The following is a 27,893-nucleotide window of genomic DNA, read 5'->3' as shown; positions in this document are numbered from 1 at the left end:
ATTCGCCAATTCCACTTTCGGATTCTTCCACCTGGAGCGCTTCTCACAGAGGTTTGCTTGTGGTTTTCTGATCAAGTAAGTGATGGTTCTTTGAAAGAGCCTCTTTCTCCAGCTTCTGTCTGTCTCTGTCTCTCCCTATTTCTATCTCTCTCTGACTCTGTCTCGCTATCTCTCCGTGTCTCTGTCCCCATCTACCTCTCCCTGTCTCTGTATTTCCTGCTGTCTCTCTATCTCTTTCTGTCTCTGTCTCTCACTCTCTTGCTCTTTCTCTCCCTGTCTGTCCCTCTGTCCCTCACTTTCTTCCTGTCTACCCATATCGATCCCTCTCTCTCACTGTCTCAATCTTTCTGTCCCTCTTTCTGTCCCTCCTTGTCTGTCCCTGTCTCACCCTGTCTCTGTCCCTCTGTCTCAGTTTCTCCCCATCTCTCTCTGTCTCCCTATCTCTGTATCTCTATCTCTGTCTCTGTGACTCTGTCTCAGTCTCTCCCTGTCTCTGTCTCACCCCATCTCTCTGTCTCTGTCTCCCACTGTCCCCCTCACTGGCTGTCATCTGTCTGGTCCTGTCACATTCTCCTCTTTGACCACAGGCTGACACACAAGGAAGAGGAAGGAGGAGGAAGGGACGGGCGTGTGTCTGTGGCACCAGCAGTGTGGACACCACATGATGCGTGTCTTGTCACCACTGGGATTTGTGTTTTGTTTGCTCTTAAAGATGTAAGTACCTAAGAGCATCTGATAAACCTTCATTATGGATGTGATTTTAATTAAGTCCTTAGGAGTACTTGATTAAATATGTTCGTAACTGATATATAAATATTTGGAAAAATTAACTTTGTTCAATATTGAATTTAATGTTTAAGTCTTTAATATGCAGTGTTTAAATATTTTTAAAAAATATTATTCAATAGCTTTATAGGACTAGGAAATAGGATGTTAAACAAAATATGAGAGAGAGGAAAAGAAGGTTAAGGAAATATTCCAAAATGTCAACAGCAGTTAGTGCTGGGTATAAAATTATGGGTGACTTTGGTTTTCCTTCCTCTCTTTTGCTGAGTGTCCTGCAGGAAGCAGGTGCAGGACCCGGTGGCTACCAGTCGAGTGCCCTGGCCCTGCCCTGCCACTGAGTGCATGAGGTCCTTTCTGTGCTTGAACCCACGTGGTTCCTGCCTTTCCTTTTCAACCCTCCTGTTCAGGCCCCTCCCAGGGCACAGCCACAGCTAAGGGCCCCACTGCTGCCACCGTTGCTGATGCCATGGAGTTCAGTGGGGCGAAGGGCCTGGTGTGGCATGGAGGGGCACGGGGTACCTACTCCCTTTGGGTGTTACCCTCCACTGGAGGCACCAACACCTTAAAGTTTTCTAGAGAGATGTCTCTTTCCACTTTATGACACCTGCCTCAACAGATGTGCCAGGACTAGGAGCCAAACCCAAGTGGTCCCTGTGCACTGGCAGCCCAGGATCTCTGGCCTGGGTATTTCTCTGCCCTGTGAGGTGGACATGGCTGTGCCCTTGTCTAGGGACGGGCTGGGGCTGGACTGCTCACCTGTCAGGTTTCTAGAGAGCCATGCATGGCACAGTGCACAAGTGTTGTGGGTGACGTCGGCCAAATGGCACTATGGGCTGGAGCCATTAGAGCTGGTCCTGGAGGGGATGTCAGGGTGGACAGGTGCTTGAGCAGTGGAAGGAGCATGGCAGAGCTGCCTGATGCAGCAGAAGGGTTTCAACAGGGCTTTGGGGTGAACGAGAATGAGACCAGACAATATCCGAGGCCTGCAAGGCCCGAGGGCTTTCAAGTGGGGGCATATTTTCCCAGGCATCTGGGAGGCCACCCTGATGGCAACCTGCAGGCCACAAAGTGTGGAGCCAGGGGCTGTGCCAGGCACCCCTTAGTGTCTGTGTAGTGGAATTGGAACTTCCACTCTCTGGCAAAGTGTCACTGTTGGGCTGGATCGCAGACACCTCTGCCTCGTCCTGTGCAGGTCCTGAGTCAGGTAAGGGAAAGAAAAACCGAGCAGCTGCTGGCAAAGTGGACATGCTTTATTCTTCAGACACGAGCTCCACCGACCTGCAGTTCAGAGCCGCTGCCTTCCATACTGAAGTACACAACAGCGGCAATGAGCCAAGGAGTGCCCGGGTGCATGTGCACTAACTCTACTCTTACATCACTTTTTTACAAAGGATGTGCCTAGTCACACCCAGCCGGATATGAGGTGAGGGGACCTGACAAACCAACTCCACTTTCCTCACTGTCAGCTACCAGGAGCTCACTTCAGAGCAGTCTTCCATGAGGGACACCTACACACGTGCCACCACTCGGCTTGACAAGGCCCTTGAGGTGATGGGGCCATTGTGGAGGCAGTGCCAATGGCTGTGACAGCAGTCTGAAGGGAGTGGGGGCTGTGTGGCCAGCACAGGTGGTCAGAGGGGTCCCCTTATGAAGTCACCTCCCTTGTTACACTTGCCTCAGGTCTGCCTGAGCTTGTCTGCAAAACGAGACACCAGCCCCACTGAACACTCTGCCACACAAGGCCTGTCCTGTCTGGGCTGGTCAATGCTTTGTTCAGGAATGTTCCCTTAGGGTCTATGCTCACGGCAGAGTTGTGGACATAGATGCTTGCTGAGAAGCTAAGTGCTGGCCCAAGGGTGACCACATCGATCTGTCATGTGGAAGGTGGGCCAGACCCACACCCACATGCTCCTTCAAGTTGTGGCCACACACCATCTCCCCTTCACCTGCAAGTACTGAGTCTGGGCCACCAACTCTGCCCAACCAGTCACTTCCTAAGAAGCCTGAATGGCAGCTGGATGCTCCTTTGAACCCCAATGAACTGGGATTAGGGGACAAACTCCTGCCCAGGAGCCACATGCTCAGCCCATCCCTGCACCTCCTCACTGTTACACTGTGACCACGTTTCCCCCTTCATCATACTCTGTGGTTCAACGGGAGGGAGGCTCCTTGGTGGCCCCCAGCAGGGGTGTGTGACACCTGCAGAGCAATGAAGAATGTGGGAACCTGGGTGGCCAGTCATGACTAGGCTCATCCCCCAAGTTCAGGAAGGGGCCGAAGGCAACAGAAGCTGGGGGTCCAGGTGCCCTTGTCCAACCTCTAAATGCCCAGTGTTAGGACAAAAATGCTGAGTGAAGACACACGAGACAAAACTCTTTGTAGATATTTATTCTCCTTCAAATAACAGAACCTGACAGCCCAATATACAGTGATAAAATACTCTGCAATATAAATACAACTTACAGAAATTTCTATCAACAAAACCTAAAGAAACTTCATTTTTACCTTTGTATATTTAGACAAAAAAACTCTACACAACATATTAAATATTGGAAATGACACCTACTTCAAGGTAATTTAACCTAGTGACACTTGTTTTATAACACAAACACCCCAAGTAGATAAGTTCTCCATATTTCCATAACTTAAAAATTTGTGCTATGAAGTGAAAGTCTGTAGTGATGTGTAATGCAACAGACTCCAAAAGAACATGTGAAATTCTCTAATTTTACATCTGAAAAAGTAAGTTTAAGAAAATATAAAAATTATCAACATGTATTTTGTACAGTCAAATAAATTAGCCAGGTTTTCTCTATTTCACACTTCAGAAGGACATCGTGGGGTAGATGGAAATGTCCACGTCTTCCTGTTGAAGTCGGGGCCGTTTCTTCTCAATCCTGTCTAACTCTCCAGCACTTGGAGGACGTTTTATTTTATGACAGATTACTAACCCAAGGATTATATTTGGGCGTGGTGACTCAAGACCTGAAAACAAAATATTTGTATGAATTTTAGAATCTAAATCCAGTTTTCATCCTTCAGAGGTAAATTTTATTAAGGGCTTTCACGTGGGAAATTCTGTGGGAAAATAAAGCCGAGTGTTTGAGGAGCTTATTGCAAAAGAACGAATGGTTCCCGTCCCATGAAGTCACCACCAGGCCTACCCAGCCCTGATGGTGGCCGCTGAAAGGGAGGGATTAGCCCCCTAGCCACCAACTACAGAACCAAGTGCCCAATTCAAGAGTAAACTCACCCCAACGGTCAGAACTTGTTACATGTTTTATAAAAAATTACACACAATGCTAAAGCAATAGCATGGTGGAGGCGGCGGAAAGGGCACTACAGCAATGACTAACATTGTTCACCTGCAGGGATCAAAAGTGCGTGTGGACCAGCATGTCTTTTAAACAAACGGATCTCAGATACGCTCTTATGTGCCTCTTGTGACATATCCAGAAGGTAACAGCCCTTTTTGTCATTCACTTATGAGTTGCAACACATAAGTTAAGCTAAATATACTAGTATTAGGTGTTAATGATTAAGGACCAATTCAACTCAATTTACAATGACCAAAAGGATCATAATCAGTAAAGCACAAAAACCATTAGGTAAATTCATTAGTTTCTGGTACCAGAATTACAATGAATGAAACAATAATGCTCACTGAAATAGCTAGAGTAGATGTTTGAGGCTTAGAAAAAAATTCAATGAGCATTAATTTATCAAAAACTTGCTAATGTTTGAGTCTTTGTAAACACAGGGCTTGTGCTTAAGTAAAGCGCCGAGGCATTCAGCACACTGGTGGGGAAGGACAGTCACATGGAGACAGACTGGGAGCTTTGGGGTACAGCATCAGTTTACAGAATAGGTATTTGTTAAGAAACGGTTGCCCCAAAGATCCTAAGTTGTGACAACTTACATCAGGAATGCTAACGTTCCCATAATGATCCCCCACCCCCACACTCACACTCCATCAAGAATTCCCAAAGGGGAACTAACTAAACAGCCAAGTCACAAACAGTAACTTACAGAAAAATCATTCACGAAGGACAGAATATTTGTTTCAATAGCATAAGGATACAATCAGTCAAACTGTATAAATTCAATTTACAGATAACATTACATAAAATACAGGAGGTAATCACACTTTTTTCTTACAATTTAAAGCACTGCTAAGATTGTCCTGTTCTTTTTGTGATTTAGAGATGATCACACATCACTTCACAGTGTTGTTTTCATAGTTCTAAATATGTTTGCTTTGAGTCTTCCAAAATTCAGTACGGAATTGATTACTGACAGCTGAGCACACAAGTGCAGGTGGATGTCCTGCCCACCACTTAGGAGGAGGCCACCAGGTTGAACTCGGGCAACCCGGCCTCCGCAGACTGACGCCGCTCTGCTCCCCTCCCTGCTTAAGGGTGTCCTAAAGGTCACCTGCTTCACAGGCTGCTGTGTAAGAGATTCGTTTTGAAGGCAACCATGGGTGAGCTGTGATCACAACATATCCTAGTACCACGCCACCCTCCTCTCATGAGAACCTTCTGTCAAAACGTCCTCTCCCTGCCCAATCTGGTAACAGCAGTGTGTCAGCAAAAGAAAAGGCAAAGGAGGGGATAGCATGTGGCGTCTGGCCACCACACTGAACAGCACTTCCAAAATTTCCTGCTTGGCCAATGCGAAGAGCAACTTATCAACTTAATTTCCTAATTAGTATTCATTAAGGATATTTTAACTTCAAATAGTATTTCTTTCACCATAATAGATATTTACCAAATACTTTATAGCTAATTTAAACACAGAGTTTTGGGGTTTGGTCAATTGTTAAATCAGCTATCATGGCCTTTGTGGACAAACTGTCTCTGCTGCAGATGGTCCCAGAGCTTCAGTACAGGTTTAACTGCTGAGCACATTCGGACCTACTGAGTCACAGCTGAAGTTCTGTCTGTGGGGCAGCTCTGTAAGCCAGGCTCTCTCCCTACAAACTTGGTCTCAGGAGCAGAAGTAGGAGTGGGCTTGGCCGGGGTGGGGGTGGGGCACCAGACAGGAAGGGCTGGGGGGTCTTTGCATGCGGAAGTCACCAGGGACTACCTCACTCAGGGAAAGGCTCAACTTCTAAAGGGCTAACATCAGGGCTCTTGCACAAATCAAGTTTCTTTCATGAATCAACTGCATGTGCTGGGTTAACCATTGTGTTAAACTCAGGAAGATTCGGTCTCCAGGCTTCGTAATGTGGTTCATTCAACTATCTTTTAATAGCCTAATATGCTTATTGATGAAAACAATTAGTATATCCCAGCCCTGGCAAGCTGGCTTTGACCTTTGTTGTCTTATATATCAGAGGTGAGGTTACTTAATATTTATGTTGGTCTTGAAAACAGCAAGCTGTCTAGAGATTGGGATCTAATAAGCAGCTGGTTTTTTAGATGCTTTCAACTCTCGCCCATCTCATCTGCACACACTGGGAAATGATCTAGAAAAGCTCCACAGTTTTGAACATCCCCAGCAAAATTCCCAAAGTTTTTAAATTTAAATAGGCCTGTCCCAAAATGCGTACCCCTAGCCTGAAATAGTCAACTCTTATCACCTGACTCACATATTTATGTTATGTTATGGTTGCATGAATATTTGAAATATAACTAGCACCTTGGAAATAACTTATATTCCTGGAAGAAACAATAAAATTCACCTATCTTGGACCTTAGAAGAAATGTTTACTGAGATGAAGGGACTTGTCTCAAATCAATGATGCTCTACACTGCTGTAAGGTGTGTCCAGCATGACGATACCAAACACATGAGGGCAAAGGGCCACACGAGCACCCCCAACTGTGCTCCACATCTAGGGGAGGAGCAAGAGAGGACCAGATTTCCTAGGCGTAAATCTCTGGGTTCACTCCATTTTGGTAGCTCCTGTATCATGAGTGTTAACCTGGAGAGTGGTGTGTGTCCCAAGAAAGCGCAGAAGCAAAGGCCACAAGGGCTGCAGCAGGGAAGAGGCAGCCCCGTGGGAGGCCGAGCACCAGCTGGGCACAGGATGGTACTTCCCCACCTCCCATGTGAGGGCTGCTGTGAGGTTTACAATTCATAAAGTGTGTGAAAATAGGCAAGTAAGTAGGTGAGATATTGAAAGACCAGCTTCAGTTAAAATGTGCCATCTTCCACAGAGGCGACACCCCCACCTGATGCCCTCCAAAACACCAGTGTGTACAGTGTATATGAAGACTTTTTAGATCCATGTCTGTATCCGTTGAGTTCATGGTGGAAGGTCTAGCGTCAGACTCAGTGGTTAGAATTAAGCCACATATATGGTAAAAGAAACCAAGGACAAGGGTTACATACTGATACTAATCAATTCCTCTGGGCATTTAATTCCAAAAAGTTGGCATGAGTCAAGCCCATGCCAGGTGTTAAGAGTGGGCTCCAGTTGGTGCTGGGGCCATGCTGGGAGTGATGGATTCCAGCCCCCGACACAAGTCCAGGAAGTGGAGGGGCCCGTACAGGATCCCAACTCAGCAGGACTCCATGTCACGGGAGAATATGTGTGGGTATCACATGTTCCTAATTACCACCCAGAAAGTTGGTGCTTACCTGGTCCCTCAAAGGGCAAGAGTGCGGATGGAATAGGGTCCTTAGCACCCAGTGGGATGAGGTAGAGGTTCTTGATGTGCCTGGTCTTATTAGGTACAACACCAAAACGGCCACGACTGCTCAAGTAGGAGTAGAGAGAAACATAGGCAACCTCTTCTTCCTCTGTCAGGGGGTGAAAGCGGATCAGACAGAGCTCCTACAATGCAAACAGAGGACAGGGGAAAGCCTTCACCTGTGGCCATGCGAGGAAAGCATCTGCTTTAAAATTTGTACCCAAACCTCAAAAGTACAGCCTGAAATGGGAGATTTTAGCAATTCTGATTTTGACTTTCATAGCCTTATTGTCCAACATTTGAAATAATGAAATAATGAAGTAGTAAAAGAAATTCACAGTCAAGCATCCAACTTCTTGACTCAAGTCTTGGTTTCAGCAGGAGACCCTTTAAAATGACTTCTACTCACAGCCACAATTTCAGAGAGCTCTCCTGTGAGAGGGACAGGCCATGTAAGGTGTAGGCCTACCCACGTCTGCAGCAAAGTAAGCTTTCCCGCACGCACAGCGGCTGTGGGCAGAGTGAGCCGCTGCACGATCTGCAGCCATTCCCTGTGTGTCTCCACATGGGAGGGTTAAACTAGGCACAGGGTCTAATCCCTTTTCGGAATCTGATGGAAAACTGTACATACAGACACACGCAGCTGTAGCTAAATCTCAGGGGTTCCCCCAAAATCAAAACCCATTCAAGAGCCTAGGCTGGGTGCCTTTTGCCAGATCACCTCCAAATTCCCATTGTACTCCTTCAATCATAAAAAAATAAAAATAAAAATGAGGAAATAAAGTTTTTACATTTTTTTTACTAAAATGTAATCATATAGACATGACTACAGTAAAGAAAAAAAAAAACCCTTCTATCACTGTATTTCTCAAACACACCATCACACAGGAATGTAACTATATAAACTTACTTTAACATTCACCTGAAAGTATCTAGTAAGATGCAGGCTGACATTCCAACTGTTAACCATCAAAATGAAAGGTTAAAAAAGATGTTTAAATAAGCCCTATGTTCCATTGTTGCAGAGACTATACTATAAGCGGATACCTTAGACACAGAAGACTTGAGTTCACCAACATAATCCCAAACCATCTTCGGTGCGATCCTCCCACCGATGTGAATTGTGTTGGGCAAGTCCTAAATAAAAAGTACTTTGAGTAAATCACCTGTGAAACTCTAGTGTTCAAAAAGAGACTAATGTAGTAACATGAAGGCACCAAACAACCCAAACTTCAAGAAAACAACAATTCCAAGGAAAATGGTGATAACCGTATTAAATACTGACTGGTGAACTACCGTCCAGGATTACGAGCTCCCAAACCCAAAGGTGGTGTAATAACCTTCTGACAAACAGGATTGTTTAGAAACTACTGCACACCCTTTTTATGTAATCTTTTGTGAGCACACACACACACACATACAGTAATGATTCAGTTATTACCAGGATAACTGACTTGCCACTCCTTCCTAAGGTCATAAATTCTAGTGCCATCTTTGTTAACTTTGAAAAATGAAAGACCTATCAGGAGGTTACACCTGCCACCCACACTATGCAGGTTACAGACGCCTGGCCATGCTGGTGGCTGGGCACACACGTGTGGTAAATGCCCTTGCTAAACAGATCACTGCTAAACAGATCACTGAGCTGCCCAACTGCTCAAATTTCTGCTCTGTGCAAATCTGCTGGCCCACTGCAGCAACCATTATCTTGCTTTCAGACGTACTTAAGTAACCAGGCAGCCAGCGTAAGAGTGTCACGTCTGCCTGTAGTAGAGGAAATCCTGTGAAAGACACATACACACAAGCACACACACATATACTCTTCGTACTAACCTCACTGAGATAATCAAAACACCCAGAGACAGGATATGCTTTAGTGACAAATTTTGCTACACTTTTCATGTTAATAAATCCTTTCCAAACAGTGTTGAGTTGAGATAAAAAGTGGGTCGTATCTCCTTCTTCAGAGGAATGTGACTCAGAGACACTGTAAAACAAAACCATGAAAAATAAGGAAATCTGTGTACAATGAGAATTTCAAAAGAATGAAGACCATGTGTTTAAAAGTAAAAATTCCTGCAAGTTTTGGTAGCTTACTTTTGCCAATTAAATGTTTTAATCATAAGGATATAAATAGACATTTTGGTCAAAGAACAAATAAACTGAATTGTATTTCTGAGTAAAATTCATAGTTGAAATCACCAATTGCCTCCATTCATTAGTTCAAAAGAAAACTTCATTGGCTCTTTCAGACTATATCTGAAATACACACCTGATATTCTGTGATGGAACTGACAAGTGTCCTGGGTCAGGGGATGAGGACGGCTTAGCCAGTATGAACCTGGGCACCGTCACAGAAGTCAAAGCAGGCATCAGTGTGTCTTGTTTGGTTTCTACCACGTGGGCACTGTCTGGCTGGGCTGCTATGGAGGCTGTGACTGTGCACAATCCACTTGGACCAGTCCTGGAGTCCCAGCTTGACATAATGACCGAGGTGATCACTGCATTCCCACGGCCTTCCACTGGGGAGAGCTCAGGAATGACATCTCCTGGGGGCCCAGAGAAATACTTTCTTTTCAGGTTTGGATGAGAAGCACTTTCCAGGTCTGGCTCAGAAGCATTTCTGGGCAGAGTTCCTGGTGTTCCTTCATCAGCTGAGTTAGGAACTGGATCAGATGGAAAGCTGACACACTTGGATTTTAAGTCTTCTTTCTTAGCAGAAGCCAGCAATTTCTGTTTTTTCAGAGGTGGCTCATCTTCTGATGAGGAAATGTGACCTGAGGTAAATGAGGAAAGACATGGTGAGAAATCTGGCACATCCAAGACCACAGCGTGCTCATGAGCAGATAATTGCTTACGAGAACCCAAAAGCAACAATGCAAAGAGAGGAGCTAACTTCATGAACTTCAGAAATCCATCCTAACCTTTTTTTTTGTTTGTTTAAACTCACCTTTACAAGGATTAGTGATTTTAAACAAAATCCAGTTTAACATTATCCCAAAATTATGCTCACCTGTACAGATTTTACAATTTAGATTAAAAAGTTGCGCCTCACGGTGGCTTGTTGTGTCTTTCAACAAACTGCTACGGACGTCCAGAAGGGGCTGGGGGCTTTTTTCAGGGACAGCTTGTACTGATTCTTGCTGTTCCTCAAAGAAAACAAAAAGGTAGGTAATTTATTTTCCAATGCCACTTCCAAATTAACAGCACACATGAAAAAAGGTGGATGTGATTAAGAACCGCTAGACAAAAAAAAAAGGACCACTGGATACAAGTCCTTGAGAAGTAATGAAATTATATATATTTGTTATAAGCTCAGTGTCCTGCCCAATAATTTAAGACACCTAAAAACATTTGGAATGGAGAAATTTTTCTCTATCTTTTCTGAACCCTGAAAATACCAAAATGCTCACACCTAAGTCTGACACGGGTGTAGAATCTTTTATACTGGGAATGGTTTCCTGTTTTTAATGTCAGTCTTTTTGCCTTCATGGCACAATTTAGTTCTGGATTCTATCACCTAAAATAAAAAAGACAAAAATCAAGCCCTCCACCTTGTTTTCCAGGAGGAAAGCATATCACTCCTGCAAACAGTGTATTATTTGACTTCTGGTAAAGTTAAGTCTCTGGTATCTGAAGCAGCCATTCTAAGTCAGTACTCACAGATGTCATCAGTTTCTCTTTCCCCCGGGAAATTTCCTTAGATACAAGTTCTTCTGGCTTCATTCTCACAAGTTTTGCCAAAGAGATTTCTCCACGCAAAACACGACGGAAGAGTCCCTATAAAGAAACATCATTCATTCATTCATCCATTCATTCAAACAATATCTGTGTGTGTTAATGTGGAGGCTAAAGAAACAACAAAGCAGCACAAGAAGCTCTGCCTGGAGGTTCAAGGACCACTGGACAAAAACCAAAGCTTTCAATGGAAGGCTGCACTGCACAGAGCCCTGCAGAGGCGCGACCTCACCTGCCTCCCAAAGCAGTCCCTTGAGAGCATGTGCCAGGCCGCCCAGCTGAGAGCAAATGGAGGCACAGAAAACATGCGTTTCAAAGTCAAGCAAGGCCCATGTTGCACTGATTCTTTTTTAAAAAATAAAAAGTCACCTCCGCAGGAAAAACAAAATCATGTACACAATTTGGAATACAGGTCAGAAATATACAGTATTAGGAATACAGACAGGAAGAAATGACTTGTGCTGGGGGGCTGTTAACCACGTTGAGATACAGAGTATCTGACCCTGGTTCTACTGCACAGCTAAGAGCTCAGAGAGTGACACAGAGGACCAGAAGACTGGGAGCCCTGGAGGCAGGAGGCAAGAGACTGTACCAGACAAGCAGCTCAGCCTTCTCAGATTTCATTTCCATTTTCATTGCAGGGGAACCCCCACTCCACGGCTGCTATGAGGACTGAGCTGCCCTGCAGCACCCGTCGAAATGATGAGAACTGGAGGGGCTGCTCCTTATTATTACTGTGAAGTAGCCCAAATTGTCGGGCTCACTCAAGTGATGACGAGAGAAAAGAAAATAAGGCAGAAAAGGCTGTCTGTAGCCAGAATATGGACACACCCATATTCTAGATTAAAGAATCTGTACTTTACTTTAGAGCAAATGAAGGGATGGACATGTGATTTGGCACTGCAATGTTTAGAAGAGGCTAATCTGGTGAAATAAAAGATGAACTTCAGCCACTGAGATCCCTGACAAGAGTCCACTTAAGGTAGGGAACAGAAAGATCCTCAAATAACACCAAGTACATGGGGGCATACAGAAGTGTCACAGAGGATAAAAATACTTTCTAACTTTCATGGAAAGAATATAAATGTTGCAAATGCTCTTTGATGTATTACTGTGAAACTCAGCGAATAGAAAACACACACCAAGTTTCCTTCTGCGTCAGGAATATTGCAGTACACAGAGACCACACACACCTGATTTTTAGGATCCTTGAGGTTGAACAGGAGGCTGCGGTATTTTCTCATGTAGCGAATATCTGTAACTTGAAACAAGTTAAACATTTCCTTCTCCAGATGAAGGGTGATGTTTCCTACTTCTTTCTCTGTCATGATTAAGTCATCACTGTCACTGACTCTGAATGGAATGAAAAAGAAACTACATAAAACCCTTGAATTTGGATACATTACATTTTTGAAACAGTGGGGCAATCTCAAAATGATCACGCCATACATGGAAGAGCTTCCACAGATAAAAGCCAAGGACAACAGCCCACCTTTTCCACAAAATCTCTTTCAAGGAGCGTCTTATATTCTGCCGAATTTGTGAACTGGGCTGTGACTGGGCAGGGCTCCAGGTCCCAAGGTGCCCTGGGACTGGAGAGGCCACAGGAAGAGAAGTTGTTACCGGCTTCCCAATGGCTCCAACCGAAGCAGCAGATCCAGGGAACTGTGTGGAAGCCACCGTCTGCATGACAGCAGAAGTGCCACCTGATGGGGTGCCCGAGAGCCACGGCATTTGTGAGATGGTGCCCTTGAAGCTAGAGGGTGCCTTTTTAATGGCCGGTTTGGCTGCTGCCACATTAGCAAATGGAGGAGACATCTTTGGAGCGAGATGTCTTGGTGATGGTCGTTTGCCCACCAAGCAGCCCGGGGAGGCTTTTCTCTTTGAGGCCGAGGCCACCGCTTCCTTCTCCTCTGCTCTTCCATCTGCCTTCCTGGCTGCAAGAGAGAGCGCAGGTGTGCGGGTGACACAGGAGAACAGGCTTCAAAGCATGCCCACCCTTAACTAGCAAGAGCTTACTAGGCATTACTGAATAGGATACATCTAGAAAAAAGGATTTTTAAAATCTTAAAATTCAGAAAAGAAGCATAATTAAGGGCTGTCAGCAGTATTTAGTATAGACTTTGGCTTATTTCATATAGAAAAATGCTTTATTATTTTATTATATTAAAGCTTTTACTTCGACCAACAAACTCCATAATCAAAGACTCAATTTACTCCTCAGTTGAGCTTTAAAACTGAAGGACAAACTTCATTTTACCAAAAAAACAAATAAAAATACCCTACATAGGTTTAGGATAGCACTACAGAATTCAAGTGCAATTTTTTTGTAAACTTGAGTTTCAAAACTCTTTTCAGGAATGGTAAACAGACGAGTGCTCCTTACATGCACATTCAACCCCAAGTGGAACTCTGTGGCAACCACATCTGAGCGGGGGGGGGGGTTCACATGCCACATTGTCCTACTAGACGAGTCACTTGTAGGTGATGCCATTAATGAAATATGGAAAGGTGAGAGGAATTTGCAAGATGGGGAAAGTCAATCATGTTTCCATACTAAGAATTGGCAACCAACAATATAATAATGTTGCTGTTTAAATGTCCCCTTTTAAAGCCCTCTAGTCATTATTCAATTAATGTGGTAAACAGTAAATTAGTGCTTTTAATTAAAACAAGGATTATAGTCAAAAGCTCAAAAAAAAACCTCAAAAGCCCCCAACTTGCACAAAAACCTTTACATGCCAGGAAAGAACCCATTGCATTATAATCCTATATAGTCCACCAGAACTCAAAGATCAGAACTGCAGCCCCTCAGCTAGGCAGGGGCTCTGGTGCAGACGGCATGTCAGTGGATGATGCTTGTTTGGCAACAGTACATGAAAAAATGCTCAGCATCACTAGTCATCAGAGAAATTCAAATCAAAACCACACCGAGATATCATCTCACTCCAGTTAGACTGACCATTATTAAAAAGACCATTAATAACAAATGCTACTGAGGATATGGGGAAAGGAGAACTCTGCTACAACGTTGGTGGGGCTGTAAATTAGCACAGCCACTATGGAAAACAGCAAAGAAGCTTCCTCAAATACAGACAGCACTACCATATGATCCAGCAATCCCACTACTGTATATATATCCAAAGAAATGGAAATCACTTCAAAGGGTTACCTGCACTCCCACGTTCACTGCAGCTCTATTTACAATAGCCAAAATATAGAACCAACCTCCGTGCCCATCGACAGATGACTGGATAAAGAAAATGTGATACATGTACACAATGGAATACTACACAGCTATAAAAAATGAATGAAATTCTGCCATTTGTAACAACCTGGATGAGTCTGGAGAAAATTATGTTGTGTGAAGTAAGCCAGACAAGGATAGATAAATACCACATGCTCTCACTTATAACTAGGTGCTAAGAAAGAAAGAAACATAGAAGCAAAGTAACAAAGAAACAGAAAAGACTACAATTCCTTGAACTTTCAGAAGGACAGAAGAAACTAATGGTTACTAGAGATGTGGGGATGGAGAGAGGGAGGGAGTTTGGGACATGATGGATCAGGTAAAGGGCATAAAGAAAAACCACGATTTGTAGTAATGAATATACTAATAACAATATTTTTAAAAGTAAGACACTTTAAATACAAAAAGAATGTCATTATTGGCTTTCAAGAAAATTCCAGCGATGTGGATTACATTAAAAATCAGCTGTCAGCTAAATCCTTTATCAGAACAAATTTTGATATTTCGTCAAATTGGGAGGAGAATGCTGGTTTAGATGTACAATGTCTGGTTACTCCCAGCCTCATTTATTTGTCACTGACAACTCTGGGAGAGACAGAGAAAATGGCTTATGCAACTTGTAAAAAAAAAACGCAGACACACCCTCCACCACCAGCTTTAAATTTCTACAAAACGATCTTGGGATCTGGTATTCTACCATATGTTTGTTTTAGTAAAGGAAATTTACTCATGATTTCAATGCAATGTTCTTCTGGAGCCAATGCCAGAATTTATCCTTGAGGACACATGTGCTCCTGGATCCATTTCACACTGTGCCTGGCCACCTGTGTGGCACACACACATGAGCGGGAGGACAAGGTTTTCAGATGGGGAACTCACACAAGCAATTATCTGGGTTTACATCTGCAGGCTATTAAGGTTTTCCTTTTCAACTCCCACAGCTAGAATTAAACTGCTGAAATCTGTTTTCTACTTATAATCTGTTCACATCCCAAATGTTTTAAGTTACTTAACAAGACTTTAGGGAGTCCAATATACTGGGAATTGTGTCTGTAAATATAAAGACCAGGCACTTCCATTCCAAAATTGTAATAAAGCACAAATACGTTAGAAAAGAATTTTTAGCCCACTTCATGCCTTGAGTAATGGGGGGTAAACAGTGGAAACAAAGAGAGGCAATATGGAAGCAAACAGATATAATAACACAAGAGAAACACCATTTTCTTGGGGAGAACTAAAAAGCAAACTGTGTCTGTAAACTAAGGAAATTATACAGAAATCCACCCCCCCAAAATTTACAAAAATTGCATGTTAATCGCATCACCTTGAGAATGTGAAGGATAATTTAACAGGCAGGGCACCTCCTTAAGCAGGAGCAGAGAGCTACCTGTACAGCAAGGCCCAGTTCACTGAGCAGCTATACCTATGCCCACACACCGAGGGCAGCACCAGCCATGTGGGAGCAGAGGATGTTGTCAAGGCCACCTCCACAAGCAGCAGCAATGCTCAGCTCTACACCACAGGACTTCTCACAATGTACACAGTCACACAGACTGGAAATGGACCCGATATCAGCCTCAGGACCCCCGCCCCCTGAAAGCATTTCTGCAGCCAGTCAGGGAGACAAGGGTCTTCATGGGGTGCAGTTATGATGGGCTGTGTGCATGCTGCCCCCTCCCACTATACCTGTCAGGACTCAGAGGATGTGCCCTGCTACCAAAAAGTCAGAGATGTTTGGTGGGAGAGAGAGGCAGAGGCACATTGAACTTGAATTATTTTACCCATGACCCTACTCTCCTCCCAATCATCATTTGGAAAAATGACATTTCTGGGGAAACAGAAAATGATCACAAGCAAGTAGCTAAAATGTATGTCCCTTATAAATTTGAGATATCAATCAATTTCAATTTTGAGATGTAGAGATGTGCTGGGAAGGTTAATTAGCCATATCAGTGTCAGTGAAAAGCTGATGGAAGAAGTGGGAAAGGCCAAAGGAGAAAACCTATGAGTACAGAAATTACCCTCTCTGATCTGGACTTCCATCCATCCCTGTCCCCCCTCAAAAAGTGAGTGAAGTAGGAGATTACTTCCCCATCTTTTCCTCTCTCCAATGTGCACAGTCTCCTCAACCCCCACACTTGGAGACTTGGGGTCAGCTCTCCAATTCTGGTCAACACAGAGAAAAACTAACTGAACTGAAATTAATCATCCAAATTATCTCTTCTGTGGTTATTTATACCCCCCCGTTTTTCTTTCCTTTACTGTTAAGTGCATATAATCAATTTAATTAAAGCATTTTAGCAGAATGTTAAAAAGTGACTGCTCCAATCCCTTTCACAGATACGGGATACTTATTTTAACATCTGTTCATTGGCTCTAAAAGTTCTGTTTTGCACAGGTGCTATAATTGGATGAACATATGAGACATGCTATTTGCTGGCTTGAAATTCTCAGCTCAAACAAGCTAAGGTGTATGGAGATTCATTATAACACAGTAACAGGTTAACTCAATTGGGATTCCATTCCTTAGGTCTTGGGCTGCTTACATAACCAAAAGGAATTACTTTTTTTATATACATATATAGACCACAATAGATCTAGCACCTACCTACACAAGTACCGCCCCGCCAAGTGATGTGTTCAAAGGACAATAAAAAGGAAAACACAGAACACATTTATAATCCTGAAATCTAGGGCTATTTAATCTTTTTGGTGTTTATTTTTTAAGGCACAAAATGCACTATGAACACCATAAATAAGAACTGATTTGACCATAGTTTTATGATAGAATAAAATGTATCGGATGGACTGAATTTAAATTTTTAATTTAACGGTGCAGCATTAGTCTCAGAAACAAGATGCATGATCGAATCAACAAGCTGCGTGATCTAATCGGGTCTAATGGATCTATTTGGAATATCCTCATTACATTAATTTGAAATGTATGCCAGGGTATGACCTTCAATAGTCTGATCTTTAATAATAGCTTAAGAGATGAGCCAGGAAACCAGTCACACTTAGAATTCTCAGCACTTTCTCTTTAGTGAGGACACCCTGCGGTTCCACATGGGCAAGCACACCCCTCACTCACTGTGGGATCTACAGAGCAGCAGTAAATGCCCTTCACAATTCAAATGCATGTTATCTGGGTGTGTAGTATATGATTAGGACATGAAAAAACTCCCACCTGTCCAGTCAGAGTTAAACTTAACTCCTGAAAAGCATACCTAAGTTGAATACGAGATGCAACACTAATTTGCAGAGGTTCACAGAACATATAAAAAAAAGTGCTGATTTTATGTGCTGAGATTGGATCATGTGGGAAAACTTAAGTTTTATATGGGCTGTAAGAAGACTAACTGATGTTTGGACAATGAGGAATTTTAAATGCTGGGCAGTCTATCTATTCAGATTTTGCTGAAGGCAATACAAATGCTTATCAGAGCCTGATAAGGAAAACAGATTTAAAAACTTAATCATCAAGGTGAAACATTTACTAATGAGGTTTGTACACCTTTTTGGAAAACACGGACTGGAAGTCCCAAGAGATTAGAGATAGATCCTCAGTGTCAGGAGGCATCTTGCACATGGGCATTCCCTTCCAGCACTGATGGTGCAGCCAGTGTTTATGAACAGCATTAAAACACAACTGCAACCCCCAGTCCTGCACAGGCTCAGGAAATGGCTATCTGGAAAGAGTGGGAGGGGTCCAGGAGGCCAGCCCCCAGGTGATACATACATTTGCACAACAGTGATGATGAGACAGTGGAAGTCTTTTCCAGCTTTACTGCACTGTAATTGTGGTTGCTTGCCCAGGATGGCATGCTGCTTTCACAAGTTGTCTCCTTACCGAGGGATTTCCTCCTAGAAAAAGCCACCACCGCCTTCTTCACTGTGCCTTCTTTTTTTTCTGGAGCTGGTCTCTCGTGCAGAGAAGAGCTTTTAATGCCTCCCTGGATAATAAGTAATACCCCAATTATTAAGAAGGCCAGAAAGTACACCTCCACTTCATTTCACTGAGCAAGAAAGGTCATAATCCTATACCTTCTTTGGGTCATCTACCCTGAGTCTGCACACCACATTTGCCTAGCAGCAGTCTGGCTACCTTTGCACATTGAGCTAACCCTTAGCACTCCCACCTCTTATTCAGGATTCCAACTTTCTGAGTGACAAGAAGATCCCTGACACAGGACCCCCTGTAACCTTGCTGAGGTACGAAAGCAGTGACACAGGATGCACGAAGAGAACAAATGATGTTTCTTTATCCTCTGCCAGGCCCAGGGCATGCTTGGTGCAGCCATTTTCCTCCTGGGTGCAGCAGCAACCACTTCTTTGTCAGTTCTATGATTTAAAACTACCAACTTTAAAAATTAAGTCACCTAAAAGTAAAATAAGCATTTGAAAATAATCAAGAAAACTCTCCAAACAGTGTTAGTTACACTTTGCTTGTCATAAATGTAACATCAACCTGAGCCCCAGGACAGGCCTGAGAGAAGAACCTGTGATTTCCAGCAATCCCTGAATTCTCCCCAAATTCCACAGAGTACCAAGGGCAGCCTCATCCACCTGGAAGCAGGCAAGAAGCAGAGCATACCTGGAGTCCAAGGCAGCACCTGAGGGCAGCATCTCCTGCCTGCAAGCAGACACGGAGCACACTAAAAAACCCCTTCCACATGGGTGGGCCACCACAGCCACTACCACAGATATGGCTGCTGCAAAAGCAGCTCAAGACCACCACAGTATCACACCTGTCATGCAGACAGCCTACCAGATACCTAATGGCATTGACACCAGTGGAGTGTGGAAAAAGAAGAGTACATCCTTCTCTGCAAAGCCCACTCTAGAGTGACAGAAGAAGCAGCAACTATTCTCTAACAGATGACCAGACATAAATATAGAGATACTAGAAATATGAAAATCCAAGAAAATATGACACCACCAAAAGAATACAGTAACTCAGCAATACCAGACTGTATATAGCAAGAAACCCTTGCAAGGACATAAGGGGTATTATGAGCAACAATCTTAAAGGAACTCACTGACATAAGAGAAGACTCAGGCAACATAAAAAAATGAGAAAAAAAATCTATGATATAAGGGAGGAAATTTACAAAGAGATTAATATCTTATAAAAGAATGATCAGAACTCATGGAACTGAAAGATTCACTCAACGAAATAACACAATGAATAGCCTTAAGCAGCAGGATAGAATAAGCAGAAGAAATGATTTCTTATCTTGAAGATGAGCTTTTTAAAAATTACCCAGGCAGGAAAAAAAGAAAAAAGAAAGAAAGAAAAGAAAAAAAACCTTTAAAAAAGGAAGAAAATCTAAGAGAGCTACAAGGCAACCTTAGGCACACGAAAATTCAACTCATGGGTGTTCCAGAAGAGGAGGAGAAATGAAAAGGTATGGAAAACCTATCCAATGAAATAATAATGGTAAACTTCCCAGGAACAGGGAGAGACATGGACCTCCAGACCCAGGAAGCTCAAAGATCCCCAAACAAATTCACCCCAATAATCCTCTCCAAGACACACAGTAAGTAGTCAAACTGGCAAAGCTCAAAGACAAAGAGAATATTTTAAAAGAAGCAAGAGAAAAGCATCAAGTCACCTATAAGGGAGCCCTTATCAGACTAACAGCAAACTTTTCAACAGTAACTCTGCAGGACAGAAGGAAATGGGATGACATACTGAAAATACTAAAAGAAATAAACTGCCAGAGAAGCACACCATATCCAGTAAGGCTATCCCTCAGAAATGAGAGAGAAATAGTGTATTTTCCAGACAAAAATGGTGGGAGTTTACCACCATGTCACCAGCCCTGTAAGAAATCCTCAAGGGAGTCCTACACCAGCAATTCAAAAAATGGTAATGACCCATCTTACTAGCCATAGTTCTGTTGAAACTGCTTCTTACAAAATTCAGTCTTGGTAGGTGATGTGTTTCAAGAAATTTATTCATTTCATCTAGATGATCTAATTTGTTGACCAACAATTATGCATAGTATTCTCCTATAACCCTTTTGATTTCTGTAAATTTCATTGTAATGACCCCTCTTTCATTTCTGATTTTAGTTATTTGAGTTTTCTTTTTTCTTAGTCCACCTAGACAAAGGTTTGCCAATTTTATGGATCTCATCAAAGTACCAACATTTACTTTCATTGATTTTCCCTACATTTTTTTCTATTTTCTTTCATTTTCTATACTCTAATTTTTATTATTTACATTCTTTGCTTGGTCTGGGCTTAGTTTGCTCTTCATTTTCTAGTTTCCTGAGGTGCAAAGGTGATTGCTGATTTGAGCTCTTTCTTTTTTACTAATATATGTATTTATATTAAATAAACTTCTCTTTTAGCAAAAAATAAAACATAAGTAAATAAATAAAAACAGGTAAGCTATGGAGACAGTAAAAAGACCAGAGGTTATGGAGGAGGAATGGATGAATAGGCAGAGAGGATTTCAAGGTAATGAAATTCTGTGACAGTATCATGGAAGACATACATCATTAAACATCTGTCCAAACCCACAGAATACACAAAAAAGTGTGAACTCTAATGGAAACTGTGGTCTTTGGATGACGATAATGTATAAATCCGTTTCATTAATTGTAACAAATGTACCACTTTTTTGGGCAATGTTGCTAATGGGACAGGCTACACATGTGTGGGTCAGGGGTATACATGGGAAATCTCTGTACTTCCTGCTCAATATTGCTGTGAACCTAAAACTGCTCTAAAAAGTAAAGTCTATTAAAAATAAATGAATAAAAATAATAAACAATCTTGTGAGTGAGGTCTCAAATGAAGAACAAAGACTTGTCCAGAGCTCACCTCCCTCCCAACTGCCCTGTGTGTCTACTCTCTATACAAACTCCGTCGGGTGACTACCAACTCTTTTATTCAAGACTGCTGCCAGTGTCCTGAAGTCTTATGTTCTCCATGCAGCAGTGAGTTACCTGCTTTTGCTTTACTGCATTTATATGACTGAATTTCAGCTAATGGGTTATGAAAAAAAAATAGGTGGAAAAGGTGGAAGACAAAGGTAAAGGTGATACTATCTGCAGTACATCTGTACCTGCTTTCCCTTACATTCTACATATAATAAAAAAACAAGTCTCAGGGGGAAACACTGTTACACAAATTTTGCTCCAATTGTTCAAAGGGTGGTCTGAGTCAACTTACCTGAACACTATACTGTGCAAGACGGAGCTTCTCTGGCTTCATCTTGATCTTCTCCTTAGGTTTTGGTTTCTGTTCTTTGCCTGAACTTAAGCATTTCATAGTAGCTGCAGCATGTTTAAGAATGCGGTCCTTGCTGCAGTAGGCCAGGTTGGGCTGCACCACATTGGAGCACCCAGCTCTGGTACACTGGGAGGTGCCTGGAGACTCTACCACCTGCAGAGCAAAACAGGGAACTTCAGACAGTGTGCTTGCCAATTTCTGCAGTTAAAATGCTGTGTAAAATCACTATGTGTAGTACCAAGCTCACTGTTTTTAATTAAGAGATGTCAATAATATTTTTAATATGAATAAAATCCTATCTTTACTTATTCAAACTACATGAGTGTATTTCCCCGAGGCAAGGTATTCACATTTTAACTGTCCTTCAAACCATCTGTGGTGGGCAGAACTCTAAGGTGACCCTTAGGACCCCTGCCGCTGGTACATATGCTCTGTATAATTCCCTCCATCTTGAGCATGAGCAAGGTCCATGCACACGATGAGACTTCATACCCACAATCAGGTTCTGCTATAGGGCAAACGTGCAGTAATTGCACAGGTAAGCAAGGTCCCAAATGAGATGACCAGAAAGGACCCTTAAGAGAGAAACTGGCCTTTCCTAAAGAGAGGAGACTCCATTGCTGATTGTGAAATAAGCTACCCTGCTTTGGGAAGGCCAACCAAGTTTAGGATCTGAGTACAGCTGCTAGATAAAATACGGGACACACAACTAAATCTGGATTTCAGATAAACAAACAAAAAATATTATATAAGTATGCCACAAAAATTGCATGGGACATATTTATATACTGAACAGCATGAGGGATTCTGGAAGGGGATCTTTCCCCTGCTGAGCCTCTGATGAGACAAGAGTCACAGCCTGACTGCAGTCCTGTTAAGATCCCAATCAGAGGGCCCAGTGAAGTCATGCCCAGGCTTGAGAACAACAGAAACTGAAACCATAAATGTGTGATGTTCTAAGCTAAGTTTGTGGTAGTGTGGTATACAGTAACAAAAACCTAATACAGCACAAGATGTACACTTGGTTGCTTCTGTGTTGATGGTCAAGACTAAAATACACATGAAGGCATCCCTCAAATGTACTTAAGTGAAAACTTATTTCTCAAATTAAATAATTAACATAGTTATTTTTCTTCCACAGAATCTGTTTTACTTAGAATAAAGTTTTATATAAGCTTAAGTAAAACACATTGATGATAAAGATGAAATGGAGAAATTTTCCTATTAATTTTTCTTAATGACTGTGATATTAACAGTAGTGTCATATTTCCATTTAGTCACTCTTAATACTTTCATGGCACATTTATTTAAATGGCTCAGTCCTTGCACTTCCACCTTGCAGCTAACAGTGCAAGAGTGTTCATAAGGCAGAGATGCTTTGAGACACAGCAACCTAAAAGCCTCCTGTTTGGTTGGCCCCAGTTAGAGGACAAGCTGCCAGGGTAGGGGTGGGCCAGGGACTCAGGAAGGCCCAGAGTGAAACATGCTCTGAGTCATGTCCCCTCATGGGCACTGGAATGGAGATTATGAGCATGTGACATCTCTCCTCAACAGCAGAAGCTGACATATGTGGAAAAAATGATGAAGAATCACAGTCCCAGAGGGACATAAAAACCAGGTAGGAAGGAGTGTCAAGGAAATAGCCACAAGGCAGAGAAATGACACACTGAGCCAAGAATAGTGAGGGTCAGACTGATGCAGGCACCAAGACCACTCAGGGCTTCCCACACCAAGATGGCAAAAGAACCACAAAGCAGCTCGAGATGGTATGTGTGGGTGGACAGGAGGGCACACGCATTTCAGCAATTCAAAAACAATTCTGCTGATACACATAAAATACATAAGTAACATCAAGAACATGGAAATAAAAGTGATTGTTAAGAATTAAGTGCACAACAGCTGATGAGGTAGGTACAGATGCTTGTCCAGATGGTGTGGGCAGGAGATGGGGGCAGAGCTCAGGAAGCCCCACCCAGATGCAGAACCTGTTTTGGTAGAAATTAGCTTATTTCAAGACAGAAACTTCCCCAACCTTGATATTTCTACCAATAGCAAGTCTGGAACCCATAAGTTCATCCCCTTAATGTTTACCTCAGTAGGCAAAATACTCACAGGCTGGCAAAGCTTGAGTTTTTTCTTGCCACTTGGATTTGCAGCTTTCTCAACTCTCCTCTTTATCTTTCGGTCTTCACTAGATTTTTGCTCCACTGTTCCTGTACTTGTAAACTCTGTGTCATCAGCATCTCCAGGTCTAAATTTAGTTTCCTGATGGTCTGTGGTTTCTGCCTTAGTCTCATCCTGCACTTGCAGAACGGTGCAGTTTGGGCAGATATAATCTTCCCTGTTCCTTTCCAAAAGCCTTCCTCGAGCCTGAGAAGCGCCCCCAGAATTGCCACAAAACCGTTCTTCACATCGGTCACAGCAACTCATAAACCTGAAATCATAAAATAATGATATTAGGAATGGGACGTGAGGGACAAACACTTACTTTTTGACAAATTAAGAAGTCCAATAGGTTTTAACATTCTATTGCTTAGAAAATGCAAATATACATAAAAGTACAGAGAACGGAACAAAGAACACATATGTCCCTCTACTGATTTTACTAACATTCAACTAAATTTGTGTATCCTTTTTTGGCTGGAGTGAGCTATAGGCTTTCCAGGCATTGTACCCTAACTACTTCAGTATATGTCTCCTCAAAACAGCAGTGATGCCTTTGTCCCACCAACAAGCCAATAGAGATTCCTTAACACCAAAGTCTAGCGAAGACTCTGAGCTGCCCCCATGTCCACACTGGGGTTCCACCAGTCTGCACCTGGCCCTCTGCTGTCTCCCAAGGAACAGTCTATGGGAGCACTCTCTGACAGATTACTGAGACCACGTGTGGGGTACTCGGCAGCCACTGGCTGCACATGGCTGGGTGGGGGCAGGGAGCTTCTCACCTCCTCCCATGCTCATCACTTTGACTATAACAGCCACATGTTGGGTGGCTACCACAGGGGAGGGGTGGCTCTAGGCTGGCCTTTCATTCCTTTTTTGATAATGATGAGTTCGTCTTTTTTGAATAAACAAATTATTCATCCAGCCTAGCTTTGTAACATTTAAAATCAAAACAAATATAAACACTATTTTCATCACCCAGATTTCTTTTAAAGCTGGGGCAGCCCATCCCTGTCCTCCCATGACCCACCTGTTGTTACGAGGCTGGAGACACATGCGGTCCAGGGTGTTGGGGTTGTGCAGCTCACATTCAGGCTTAGGCTTGCCCGAGTCCCTGCTCTCTTCACCTTTCACTTGCTGAGCTGCTGTCCTCTCCCACTGACTCTCTTGGTCATCGGTCACTGCCTGGGACACAACCCTCTGGACAGTCTCTGGCTCTTGCTTGCTGGGCAGAGCATTCTCGACAGTATTTCCTGCCTTGACATGCACAGTGTCTGTGGGTTTCTCCTCCCGATGCTTCTTTCTTAGGTGATTCTGGATGCCTTTCAGGGGCCTGTCAGGTGGCTCTTGCTCTCGCTTTCTCCAAAGGCGATTCTGAAGCTCCTTCAAAGTCAGGCCATCACTGTCATTGTCGGAGGTGTCCTCCTTTTCCTTGCTTCCTCTGGCCTTTCCAGAAGAGGCAGGTCGCTCCTGTACACTCAAGGAACCAGAGTGGGGGCCACTTTTCATCTCAGAGGTACTTCCTATCCTCCCTTCCAAGGCAGTTTCAACATCTGGGACTGGACAAGACATTGGCTCACTGGAATCTTCAAAGGAGACATGAGCGTTCTTCCTTCCTCGGCACTGAACTATTGTAAGGGATTCCTCCACTGGCTCGGTGCACTGTGGCCACGTCCCACTGCATCCCAAGGCCAGGCTGTGCTGCCGTGGGGGCTGCTGCCCCTGTGAGCCTGCCTCCACATCTCCCTCACTCTCTCGCTTAACAACAGTTGTTCTTCCGAATCCCTGGGTTTTGATGAAGGCTTTCCTTGTGGGTTTCATCATCTCAGGTGCGTCCTCACTGCGTAGGTCACCTTTACCTTCCATACCTAATGAGAAAATGTAATCACATCATGACCAGCAAGCCACTGAACAAAAAGATGACACAACCTCAACCACACACAAGAGGGAGCACAACCTGCCTTAACGTAAATAAGAACAGGATGAAATGGAACAATCCTCTACCTACAAGATGTGGGACTGTGCATGAAGTAAGCCCTGTTGACCAGTGTTTCATGAAGTGTGGCACGTGAAGGGTGGCACATAAGATGATTTCAGGAGACTCATTAAGGAAACTTTAATAGTTACATATGTAATGTTTGGTAGGAATAAACAGTCAGCAACTCAAATGTGTCCTGCTGCCATTTACCTGCTAAGGACAGGGCTTTACAAAACAGAGATCAGGGAACAAAGGAAATAGGCTCCAGCACAAGTTTGGTAAAGACAGGATCACAGAGTGAGGTCGACAGACAGCCAGCAAGGGGACTGGCCACATCTAATTGGCTCTGGAGTCCTAGGCTACAGACCACCCTGCTGGAGATTACATGTAGGGGAGAGGACCAGCTGAGCCCTGGCCTTTAGCTGCCCTGACCCAGGACCAGGAGGGATGCTGCTCTTGGACTCTCCATACCAGCCTTCCTGCTGGCTGAACTCTGAGTGATCCTCTTGGGTGCCATGTGGGAGAAGCACTGCTTAGATTCCACAACGTTGAGAGATAAGAAACAGGCATTGTTTTAGTACACTGAGTTTTTGGGATATTGTCAGCAGCAACAGATAACTGAGACACTTAGAAAATATGAACCTAGGCAATCGCTTTAAAGTATAACACTTTTCTCTATTTTTTTCACTTTCTAATAGGTTCTAGAGGATCATGTTTGTGAAACTTTTGCTCTTGTTTAAAACAACAAAACCTGAAAAACAGTACATACCATGAGAATTCTTTTCCAAGCTGTCCAGCTTTAATCACATTTAAATGCTAATGATTCTGGTTTCTGCGATGTTCCACCTGAGAGAACAGACAGGTATTAAATGAAAACCTTAAAAACATAAAACACACAACTTAAGATCACTTGCAACCTAAATTTTTCTTTTTGCTTCCATCTAAATGTTGTCACTTCCCAGTTTCCTATCCAGCTGTAGGTGCTGCCTGACTGCAAACCTGACCCACACACTCCTCAGTCACCCAGAAACTGGTGAGGCATGGACCACACCCCTTCCTTTATGCCCCAACATGGCTAAACTAAACCAGGCACCAACACTGACCCTGCATCAGCATGGAAACCCCAGGCCCCCAGTAGTGTGCAGAGGATCCTCTGTGATGGTGGCAACACAAAGGGGGGCTTACCATGCCAGCTGGGGACACTGGGCAAATCACACTGAGCTGCTCTCATCTAGGAGGCAATGCTGACCTGAAAAGGTCATAGGTTTTAAATGTGAGAAATAACACAAAAAGCAAAGACATGCTCCTTATCAGTACATACAGCAGAGCTGTTACTATACTACAGTATACTACATTATACTTGTAATAGATAATTATAATACAACGCTAAATTACAATTGTTTATTCATTCTTGCTAAATATTTTACTTTTTGGGAAACAGTTTCTTTGCTTACACAAATCAGCAAACTTGCAGTAAATTTGATAGACATTTTAAAAGAAAGTCAAGTCCCAATTTTCTTATAACACTTTGAATGTCTACTAAAGATGCAGTCTGAGGAGCCTGCACCAAGAAGGGCATGTGGATGAAGTACCTCTACCGCTGGGACCTGCCTCTGTGGGGAAAGCTTTCTGTAGGAGGAATAAAGGGACGCTGTGAATCAAATTCTTTTTGTTTGTTTCTTGGGTGGCTGGCCGGTAAGGGGATCCAAACCACTGACCTTGGTGTTAGCATGTAAACCTAATTCTTAACAAATGATTTTCAAATGAAAACTTTAGGCAAAAGTTTAGAATATTTCAAATAAATATGAATGTTCCATTATGTCAATCTCCTTACAAATAAATCCCGCTTTATTAACAGAAGACACAAACTTATTAAGTTAAAATTTAGTTATTACCATTTAACAGTACTGATACTTTACAAACCCAATAATGAAAGCTTGGATACTTTTTCTGCTGGAATCCTAAATACAAAACAAAAAACAAAAAGCAAACAAAAAAACCCCCAAAAACCTAGCTGACAAAATCTCTTGGTTCAAGTAGACAGCCAGGCCTCACAACACCGTTGTTGTTGGTCACTGTTCACAAATAACAGG

The 27,893-nt window shown here is 43.0% G+C and overlaps 1 protein-coding gene across 1 annotated transcript; it reads right to left on the bottom strand.

Annotated features, from left to right (window-relative positions):
- Positions 1-7,347: 7,347 nt before the first annotated feature.
- On the bottom strand, positions 7,348-25,688 carry LOC134375840 (death-inducer obliterator 1-like). Its single transcript, XM_063094590.1, is given in 14 exon segments — positions 7,348-7,569; positions 8,474-8,563; positions 9,260-9,413; positions 9,699-10,203; positions 10,440-10,575; positions 10,840-10,893; positions 10,896-10,946; positions 11,090-11,206; positions 12,358-12,517; positions 12,657-13,101; positions 18,154-18,367; positions 21,600-21,812; positions 23,772-24,093; positions 24,853-25,688. Coding segments are annotated over 14 exon segments (3,519 nt in total).
- Between the last annotated feature and the right edge of the window lie 2,205 nt (positions 25,689-27,893).

Source organism: Cynocephalus volans, chromosome 4 (genome assembly GCF_027409185.1).
Source record: "Cynocephalus volans isolate mCynVol1 chromosome 4, mCynVol1.pri, whole genome shotgun sequence".
Classification (NCBI taxonomy): domain Eukaryota; kingdom Metazoa; phylum Chordata; class Mammalia; order Dermoptera; family Cynocephalidae; genus Cynocephalus; species Cynocephalus volans.
This window is presented reverse-complemented; position numbering and strand designations above follow the sequence as displayed.